The sequence below is a fragment of the Trichechus manatus genome, unplaced genomic scaffold (assembly GCF_000243295.1).
Source record: "Trichechus manatus latirostris isolate Lorelei unplaced genomic scaffold, TriManLat1.0 scaffold00146, whole genome shotgun sequence".
NCBI classification, from domain to species: Eukaryota; Metazoa; Chordata; class Mammalia; order Sirenia; family Trichechidae; genus Trichechus; species Trichechus manatus.
In genome coordinates this window covers 4,901,635-4,912,541 of record NW_004444082.1, presented here as the reverse complement: position 1 = coordinate 4,912,541, position 10,907 = coordinate 4,901,635, and the positions used below count along the sequence as shown (strand labels likewise).

The 10,907-nt window shown below is 38.0% G+C and overlaps 1 protein-coding gene across 2 annotated transcripts in view; it reads right to left on the bottom strand.

The window, feature by feature from the left end:
- Positions 1 to 3,051: 3,051 nt before the first annotated feature.
- Positions 3,052 to 10,907, bottom strand: part of NAPG (NSF attachment protein gamma) — a 33,512-nt gene continuing 25,656 nt past the window's right edge. The window contains exons 9-12 of one of the 2 annotated variants that reach the window (XM_004385794.2): positions 9,261 to 9,339; positions 7,257 to 7,336; positions 6,553 to 6,682; positions 3,052 to 5,439 (exon numbers count right to left, since the gene is read on the bottom strand). In XM_004385794.2, coding sequence (XP_004385851.1) covers positions 5,296 to 5,439; positions 6,553 to 6,682; positions 7,257 to 7,336; positions 9,261 to 9,339 — 433 coding nt within the window. In that variant the 3' untranslated portion in view covers positions 3,052 to 5,295. The other variant, XM_023740057.1, reaches the window with a different exon arrangement.

Here is a 10,907-nt window from a genome sequence, read left to right as displayed (position 1 = left end):
GACAAGAACAGGCAAATGCATAGAGACCAAAGTTTATTAGTGGTTACCAGGGGCAGGAGGGAGGTGGAAAACAGGGGGAATAGCAGTGATGGAAACATCTTGTTGATTAATCGTACGGTTGCACAGCTGATTATTGTAATTGCCGTCAATAAGCTGGACACCTGTAAAAAGTTGAACTGGCAAAAAAAGTTGTGTGATAAGATATATTTACAACAATGACCACAAAGAAGAAGTTGCTGCTGAGGCTGCTTATGTACAACCAAAAACCTCATGAGATTTAGGAAGTTTAAGGTCATGGTTTCATGGGACATCCCAGTTAATTGGCCTAATAATGTCTGTAGCGCTTCTGTTCTATCTCCTAGTTCAGGGCATAGTGCCTGGGGTCTTAAAAGCTTGCAAGCAGTCAACCGAGGCACAGCAATTTGTCTGTATTTGCCTGGAGCAACAGAGCAAGCTGAGTCAGGAATAGGAGGATATGGAGTGTGTGGCTAATTGCCTCCATGAACAACTGCCTCCACTGCCATGAGAACAGAAAAACTGGATGGTGCCCAGCTACCATTACTGAACATTTTGATTAAAGTTTCCATAGGAGAATTCTGATCAAAAGGGGGAAAATGCAGAACATAATTTCAAATTCTCATGGATTCTAGACGTTCTGGAGCCAAGGAGGCCCAGTGGACCCCTGAAACTGTTGCCCTGATATCTTTACACTTTAAACAAAAAATAAGTCATCTTAAAACTGAACAGTAGTTTAGCATAACTGGTAAAAAAAAGTCTGCCTTGAGCATTATGCTCTTTTAAGAAATCAACTATATAGGATCAAATTAAAAACAGTAACTCAAAAGCTTAGGTAGGAACCTTAGGGGGCAGTGAGTTTATGTTAATGAGGGAGGAACAACTCAGAAAAGGAGGGTGAGAATTGTTGTATAACTTGAAGATTATTAATCAATGTCACTAAACTGTGCATGTAGAAACTGTTGAATTGGTCTATGTTTTGCTGTGTATACTCTCATTAATAACAAAATGAATAAAATTTAGAAAAAAATGAACTCTGAACAAAAAAAAGTTTTACAATTATTGTGATAATCTGTATTTATACTTAAAGTTCTCGAAACATTTAACAGAATCTGACATAATAGCCATTTCATCATCATTTCAAATGTTTGTGATTAATTTGGGAATTTAAGTTCATAAATGGTATTTGAAAATTTGATAGCTTGATTTATGTATAAATTGGATTTATTAGCTTTACAAGATTTAGTTAAGTGCTTACAAAGATCTGAAAGTTACGTTTTAAGATTGCCCTAATTAGGCTTCTTGAAAGGTTTGGGAGAATCAGATACAAAAAAAAATTATGTTTAACTTAGAATGTTTAAGCTCCAAACATTCCCTAAATGCTAAAGGGATTCAATGAACTACATCTGTAAACAAAAAACCAAAGCTGATGCAGTCAAGGCGATTCCAACTCATTAGTGACCCTACAGGACAGAGTAGAACTGCCCTAGCTGTAACTTTTATGGGAGCAGACTGTCACAAATTCCTCTCACAGAACGGCTGGTGGGTTCAAACCGCCGACCTTTCAGTTAGCAGCTGAGCGCTTTAACCACTGTGCCACAAGGGCTCTCCACCAGCCACTCCGCAGAAGAAACGTGTCAGTCTGCTGCTTTACGTAAAGATTTACAGTCTTGGAAATCCGATGGGGCAGTTTCACTTTGTCCTATAGGGTTGCTATGAGTCAGAACCCACTTGACAGCAAAGTTTGTAGGCTGGGTTACTTATTTAGGAGTGTTTTATTCATTGTCCTTAAATATTAATTAAAATCCAGGTAAGTTCTTTTTATGCACAAAGGTCTCTTGGCCATTAAAAGAAAAGCCACTCAAATGAAAGAGGTTTGCTCTCCTTTTTCAAATTGATGTTTGCCTCAGTCCTTTATTCTTTCACAACATTTTTAATGTCCTTAAAACTAACTCATCAAATTAAAGTCAATATTAAGCTGTTTACTTGTAGCAGCCTAATGAAAACAATTGGGGGTTGTCGGCTAAGGGGAGATGGGTTCTGTTTACGCTTCTGGCTGACTCATCTTACTTGCTACAAATGCCACAGTGATCACAGAGCACACTTAGAATACACCAAGGGGTTCTTAAAGATACACAAAATTGCATTATGTCCAAGAACCACTCTTTCTGCTGCATTTCTTATTCCAGCTTCTACGAAATCCAGGCATCAAATTTTATTACCACTTTCCATTCCACAAAAGACAGGGACAATATTACATAGTAAGCTGTCAATAAATGTCTGATTAATTATAAATAAACTAGTAATAAAGATGCAAATTATATGTAATTGTAAAACAATGCCATGCACATTTTCTTAGCCTCCTAATCTTATGGCTTTTTATCTCATTTAACTCAATGAAAGAATTACTCTCTTGGAAGATGTATTAAAGCCTTCCAGATCACCAGACAGCACAGTATTATAGTAACTAGATGACCGTTGTTGTTGTTGTTGTTAGGTGCTGACGAGTCGGTTCCAACTCCTAGTGACTCTATGTACAACAGAAGGAAACACTGCCTGGTCCTGTGCCGTCCTCACAATTGTTGCTGTCAACTGGATGACTAATAACTGGATGACTAGTATTTTTAAAAGCCCAAATAGTTTAAACCAGTTGCTGTCAAGTCAATTTCAACTCATGGCAGCCCCATGTGTGTCAGAGAACTATCCTCCATAGGGTTTTCAGCAGCTGATTTTTTGGAAGTAGATCATCAGGCCTTTCTTCTGAGGCACCTCTGGGCAGACGTGAATCTCAACTTTTCAGTTAGCAGCCAAGTGTGTTGACTATTTGCGCCACACAGGAATTCCCCAAACAGTTTAAAGTAACTCCCAACAGTACCTAACTGCCTTCCAAAGGGCAGAATTATACAACTGAAAACGACAGACGGAACACCATTCTTACATAACACAGCTGGAATCAAACGAGTAATTAAGAAAACGTGTCCTTGGGGAAAAAAGGGAACTACGGAGCAAAGCAAAATAGTTAGGAGAAGAGTAATCTTATTTATATACTTTGATTTTATTTTCATAATTATCTTCATACAGAAGTAACAATCTGCATTTCTATAACAACATTTAATATTCTACTCATCATAGAGCTGGGAAAAATAGGAATAAAGCAGATTTCATACATCAATACCATATTCTGCATATGTACAAAGAAATTCAATATATTAAATATATTTTGTAGACTGACTTCACTTACAATAGAACATTGAATATTAGATTCTGAGCATATTCATGCAGACTTCCACTTTGGTCAAGGTCATGATGCTAGAGCTCTGAAGAACAATTTTTCCTGTTGTAAACATCAAGCTCTCCACTGCTGACTATATTCTAGGATAAAGAATTTACATTAAGGGAAAAAATAAAATGCAATAAATATGTAACATATGCTGTTGGCTAGACACCACACAGACTAACCCTACTACCAAAGAAATAACCACCCAAGTACCGCACATTAGCTGTTAAATCTGGGCCAGGTGTGTGTGTGGGAGGCAGCGCCCATCTACAGCCATTTATGCTGTTTAAGGGTCAGTCACACTGCTGCTACAGAATGCACTATTTTTTTCTTTTTTAAGTTTTCAGTATGTAAGAAAGAAAGACTAAAACTAAAAAAAACTTCTCCAAAGCGGTAATGGATAATATGGTCTATGAACAGATGATCTGAAACATATTTAAAGCACTACCCAAATCTGTTTAAACAGATTAACTAGTTCGAGACAGCACTTATGTAAGACTCCAGAAGCTTCTGAGAGACTCTAAAGGGCACAGCAGCAACAAGGGGATCTCTGAAACATTAACAGCTCTTTAAGGACAAACGCCTGAACACAGCTTTATTTGTTCATAGTTAATCCCGATGCAATTACTGAAAATGAGCTGCGACCAGCAGAACTATGCAAGTGATTTAAGGAATTAAAACATTAAATTAGTGTTTTGTATCAGGCCTTCAATAAAGATTCTCTACCCAAGCACACCTGCAAAATGAGGCTGTTATTCTATCTAAGCTCTCCCACAGAACCAACTGTGACTAAAAGCGCTTAGGATAAATAGACGAGTGTGTCTCGGAAGCCCAGCAAAACTAAAGCAGCACACTCTACTCAGGAAGGTGTGAGAAGTACAGCCCGAGGGGGACTAAGCAGGAAGCGACCCGGGACAGCATCTGCCTGCAGAACGCACACTGACCCTGGCTGCAGTCTCTTTCCAATTAACAGGTTATGAGATGGGCCTAAGCCACGCAGGGTGAAAAAGGAATCCTTCAAAAATAACATTTTTGGAAATTACTAAAGGATTAAACCACTGGCAGCACAGTGTTTTAAATACATGGCTTTCAAAAGCAATTATTCCCTTTCACATAAATTTTTGTAGTATACAGCATTTCCCATGTTCAAGTTATAGTCAAGCAGAATAGTTCTGACTCTAAATAAATTAGAAATTATTTTCGTGGCTAGAAATGTATATATCAGGATTGACAGAAACATTACTTCTTAGAATGCATAAAAAAGGTCTTCACAGCTTCCAGTTAGTCAAGAACCAAGTAAGTCTGGAGAGAGTCACTGTTTTTTGTTTTGTTTTGTTTTTAGGTGAAAGAAATGCCCTAAACTGAAGACATTTACAAAATGATTTAACATGCTACCTTAAAATTTTACAAACTCACATATAAGATCTTAAATGCATTTTTTTATTGGGCTAAATAATACTTCAGGCTCAAAATAGCTTCCTGTTCTGATCTTACCTCGGAAAAGATTTAACAGTTTAACTGTATGTAATATCATGAAGTATAAATTTCCTTTCAAAACAAATTTTTTAAATGCTTATTTTTAGCAGTAAACCTTACTTTTAGCAGCAATTATGAAATAAAATGAAAAGGAACTTCTCCAACAATAGATTAAAAGATCCCAAAAGGGAAGAACATCCCCGTCTATTGCCTCATTTGTTTAGAACGTAATCTGCCTAGAATCTGGCTCATAAATTTTAAAATCTACTGCATCGAAACACGACAGTACATTTTCCGTTAATTCTTGCTGGTGTCTTAAACTTCTTATCATGAACAGAAAAAAATGCTTCACAGGGAGTGGATACAGATGGGTGATTTGGGGAAATGGTAACTGAAAAATACAGTCTTAATTTGCATTCAAATAACTACCGTAATGAAGTATGGAATATCCAAAGTTCCAAGTCCATGAAATGGCATGTCAGAATTTTTTCTCTTCTTCTTCCTGTTCTTTCTTGCACAGTAAAATGCTAGCACAGTCCTCCTGAGTACTCGTCTTCCTCTTCCTCAGCAGCTGTGGTCGTGGTGCCGTCAGGCTTGGCCTGTGGTGTAGCTGGTGATTTCTTCTTGATGCCCCCTCCTGGAACCACCAAACTCAGGCCCAGTTTAGCATACTGCCAATGATAAAACATATTCTTAGAAGCTGGAGAATGAGAATCCCTATGTGATGTCTCAACAACAATTATCCCTAAAAATACAGATCCTAGGCCTCTACACTCATGAAAGCAAACGCTACCATTTAAAGACAAACAACTCCACACTGCTCTGCTGTCAGAATATCCACCGACCTGACGTGAGACAGCCAACAGTCAGTCAGAACGTCAATCAGACACTGCAACTCGGAACTTGAGATAATCTGGACATGCTACGTTAGACTCGCAGTACTATGGAACAAAGGTCTGCTGAGTAAATGTTGTGTGTAAGCCAGGGACAAATTTTTCAAAAACATATACAAATTTACAAAAGCCTAGGTAAGAATTTATCCAGAAAAAATTGTTTTCTCTACAGACGTCACTGTAAAAAACTGAAGGTCTTAAACTGGCCCGTTGCATGAGGAGACACTAAACCTGCAACACCAAATCAACAAGCGCTCACAAATCTACCAGAAAAAGGAAATAAAGAATAAAACTCATACCCAGGGCTCACAGTATGTATACGACATGGTGTGACACTGTTTCTCACACACTGACTAATCTAGTCCTCACAACAGTCCCTCAAGATAGGTACCTTTAGCTCCACTTTTACAGATGAGTGAACTGAGACTCAGAGACATTTAATTAATAACCTGCCTCATACAGCGAGCTGTCAGACGTAGGATTCTAACAAGTCTACTTAATTACGAAGGCTACTATGTAATGGACCTCTTTCAGACAGTGAGCCTAAAAGAAACTTCATACCCTAAGCAACAGGTTAGTTGAGAACCTGTTGAATCTAGAGGACAACAGATGGAAGCACAAATTAGAAAAGAGAAATGGGCTGCATTTAAATATATGCATATGGTCAACCCAGTCAGATGGATAAGTAAATGGTTGTTAACCCATATGGTTACATCCAAATAACCTAAACTTTTGGTGAAATGCAATGGGAAGTGGTTCCTTTCTGAGTAGTAGAGCTTGAGGTGAAAATCAGGAGGCAGAAAATCTCCTAAGTACAAAGGAGAAAAATAATCTTACTAAAAGCCTCTTTGTTTCAAGAGGAAATAACACTAACCAAAAAGGCCAACTTACATCATTGTCCATGTACTTGAAAAGTGGAGAGTTGCAGACCTCCGACACTTGATCTTGGTCTTGCTGGTCATATCCCTCAAGAAGCTGTTCCAGTGCAGCACAGTCTTCACTTCCATTGAACCCTGGTATGCTACAATAAACACAGTTCACACTTTTTCACCTTTTCCCTAGAAGAACAGTTCTCAACCAGGGATGATCTTTGTCCGAGGGGACGTTTGGCAACATCTGGAGATGTTTTTGACTGTTACGAGTGAGGGGTGCTACTAACAGCTATGGATAGAGACTACGGATAATGTTAAACATCCTAAAAGCACAGGACAGCCACCACAGCAAACAGTTAACCAGCCCAAGTGTCAACAGTCTTGAGACTGAGACTGCTCTTGCTAAACATCTTAAACAGGAACATCATTCATTCTGGTCTTCCTGCAACATACAAGGTAAGATCTTTTTTTCGTAGGAAGTAAATATAACAAAATCATTAAAGTCATTCACCCACTGAAGTCCCCACAAGAAAAACAGAAAACTAGAACAAGTTGTAAAAATTTTGCTGTAAAAGCTGAAATGGTAACCAAGTGCTTCTACTGCTATGAAGATTAGGGGAAATAAAAATTTCATAGCCAAAAACATTTGTCTAACCAGCAATCTTAGTTTAAGAAACAGAAATGTTAATTGCCAAGCCAAGATAAACCGGTGAACTATCTTACCTATAGCTCTCCCTGACACATCTTTCTGCAGCCACGTAGTCATTTCTGTGTAGATGAACTAGGACTTGAGCAATTGTTTTCTAAAACAAAAGAGGTGATTATGGTCCAAATTTATATTGATGTAATAAAGCCAATTTCCTGGTAGTAATAAAAACATCTGGAACTTAACATTCAGAGTCTTGGTTTATATGTTGAGAGATTTAAAAATTCTATAGTAACTTCCACAGGACACTTGAGGGAAAATATCCTACAAGGGTACTTCTCAAGCTCTAACGTGCATACAAATCATCCAGGAAATGAAGACTTCAATTTAGCAGGGCTGAGGGAAGCCTCAGATCCTGCCATTTCTAACAAGTTCCCAGGTGGTACTGACACTGGTAGGACCACACTTTGAGTAATGAAGACTTAGAAAACATACACCACACATTTTAAAGAAAACTTCTTTTAAAGCTATATTTAGATTTCATCTTGAAAAGGGAATAAAAAGCGGGGGGAGGCCATAACTCTACAATTAAACTTTGGAATTCTTAGAGACAATAAGAAAAAGATGTATGAATAAAAACTTTGAATAAGAGAAATAATGATACCATTTCAAGGATATTACTGATACAATCTTATCAGTAAAACAGCTCTTCACAAACTATTTTTCAACCTTTTTATCTCTATAGTTCAGATAACTTCTATTGATCTATGTTCAAGTTCACTGACTCTTCTACCATTTCTATCACGAGAATAAGCCTATACAGTATTTTATTTCAAATGTATTTTTCAGTTTTAAGATTTCCACTTAATTTCTACAGTTTCAATCTTTCCATTCATTTCAACTGTGTTTACCTTACCTCATGGAACAGTTATAATAGATGCTTTGAAATCTTTAATAATTCCAACATCTGGGTCATCTCACAGTTGTCTTTTAAACATTGGTCAAATTTTCCTGGTTCTTTGTATGTCAAGTAATTCTGGATTATATCCTGGACATTTCTGAATGTTATGCTATAATTCTCAGGAGAATACTGATGTTTTTGTTTTAGCTGGCACTCATCCCAATTATGTTCAGACTACGTTTGGTCTTACGTTTGCTGGGTGGTGGTTCTAATCTTAAGTTCAAAGCCTTGCTATGCTGCTTTGGGTCTGTCCCACACATGAAACTTGGGCAGTGGTTTAAATCTTATTTCAGTTCTCAAACCTCTGCATTCCTATTTGGGTGTCTCTTATGCAGGCACCACTAAGGGGTTAGTCTGGGACTTGGTGGTGGTGGTTTAAAGTCTTACTTCAGTTCCCAGAGCCTCTGCTATGCTTTTAGTGGGGAGTGAACCCAACACTATGTGGACTCACATTCAAACTTAGGGGGTCTCCTTTTCCAGTTCCCTCCTTTCTGAGATTTTCCCTTTGCTCTCTCAGCTCCCAGTTCCTCTGGCTAAAGAGATTAGACTTCTTTTGGAGTTTTAGCTGCTGTAGCTCCACAGCCCGGGTCTATTACTGCTGTAGCTCTACAACTAGGGCCTATCCTCAGAGTATAAGCCGGGGCGGGGGGCGGGGGGAGAAAGAGGAAAAAAAACAAGGCCTCCTTTCCCAGTTCCTCTGCATAGAAAGATGGGATTTCATCAGGAGTTTTATCTGCTATAGCCTCTGCTTTCCAGCTCCATAACTGGAGGTTTTTCTAGAGGTAATGACGTTTGAGAAAATAGAAGGAAAAAATCTGGGAACCTCACTCTCAGATGCTTCTCCAAGTTTTCACTCCCTTCCACAATTCACCTGCTTTTATTACTTTCCACAGTTCACTGGTGGTTGCTTTTTATACTTAGCCCATAAGTTTTAGCTACAACCAGCAGGAGAGACAGAAGTTGTAGTGGGTTTATTCCATCTCAGTCAGAAACAGAAGCCCATTAAGTATTATTTTACAAAAATACACAAATATACATAGAATTCTCTCTTAGGTACCCATTCACACCAATATGAAAAATTATCTAATGTAAAGCTGAAAATGAGACTTTTAAAGAATACCTTATAACATGTTGGATAATTCTCAATTTCCTTATAAATAGTTTTTTCTTTCTGAATAGAGAGTGCTGCCTCATCAAACCTAAAGACAAAACAAAGAAATGTAAAACAAGGCAGGCCTAAACAATTTATGGTAGTGGTCACCTTTGTATTTAACATTACAGATTTTAGAGAAACAAGATATTAGGCATTTTAGCAATTGCTCCGTAACTGATGCTCTGCTTATCAGACCTGTCTTTTAAATATCCAATTCTCTCTTTTAGGCATAAAGCTGATAGACAAAACAAAAGAACTTAAGGATGTGTTACTTCAAATGGTGATTTTTATCTCTGGTAATGGTCATTCATTAACAAGATGCAACAAGGTGCTTGGGAAATATATCAGGGACAATTCTAGATTTAATTATTTCACTCCAATTGCAAGGGCACCCAGAAGCCCCAAGAACACTCATCCCCTGCTGAAGAATTATTTCTCCCACCTTTGCTCTCATCATTACCTACTCCACTGATGCCTCAGTTACGCTTAGCAAGCTCCACCATGCCTAAAAGGGCTAGAAAATGGAGGGAAGCAAAGTTAGAAGGCTAGAAAAAAGTCCTTCCTTCCACCTTTGATCTTCAACATTCATTATTTTTCTATCCACTCTCATATATTTTCTCCTTCTTCTATTACACCCAGATGACAGAATGAAGAAGAAAGACATCACCAAAAAATTTCCCTGAAACTCACCAAAACCCTACTCCTTTCTTAGTTCTGTAGTTCTCATTCTATCATACCCTAATCAGATTTTCATCTCCCTGTTAAATTCTTATTTTCTTAATTCCAGGGCTCCCTTACTACCATCTAACTCCTGACTGGATGAATTTTGTAGTCTTCACCCATTTCTTTCACCCCAATGAAGAGTCAGAGGCTATGGTTAGCAACTCCAGTGGCTTGATATTGGGAAGTTCATACAACTCAAAAGTTGAAAAGGACAAGGAGTCTGCGGTTAGGGATACAGAGGGAAGAGAGGTGTCACTGTAACCCAAATTAAAAATATAAAAATATTGTATTATATGCTGTTTTTTTGTACATTAGTAATTTTTTTAAAAAAAATTGCATACATACAAATACACAGTTGTGTGGTTTATAGTAATATTGTTACTCATACTGTAAGTTAAACTGAATTTTTGTGGGCTGCCCAGACAACCTAGTGCCTCATAAAATACTGTTCATTGTAGAAATGCATTCTGAATTTCCAAAGATCAACTCAATAAATTTCTGGAATAAAATCAGTTTGTAAGTTGGTATGTGTCTTAGACTGGGTTCTCTAGAGAAGCAAAACCAGTGAAGCATCTGTGTATGTGTTTGTGTATGTGTGTATATATACATATATATTTATTTCAAGAAAATGGCTAACATGGTTGTAGAGGCTGGCAAGTCCCAAGTCCATGGGTTAGGTGTCAGGCTGAAGGCTTCTGACTTGCGTAACTTCAGCAGGCCCCTTGCTCAAATCTCAAGAACTGGAGGTCAGATGATGATGGGCTGGATGCAGGATCCAGAGCAAGCGAGCGGGCTGTGCTATAACGTCCATATATATATTGGATGCAGGCCACAACCCCAGGAAAATTATCATTACAACTGATTGGCTGATCACTTCAGATTACAACATGG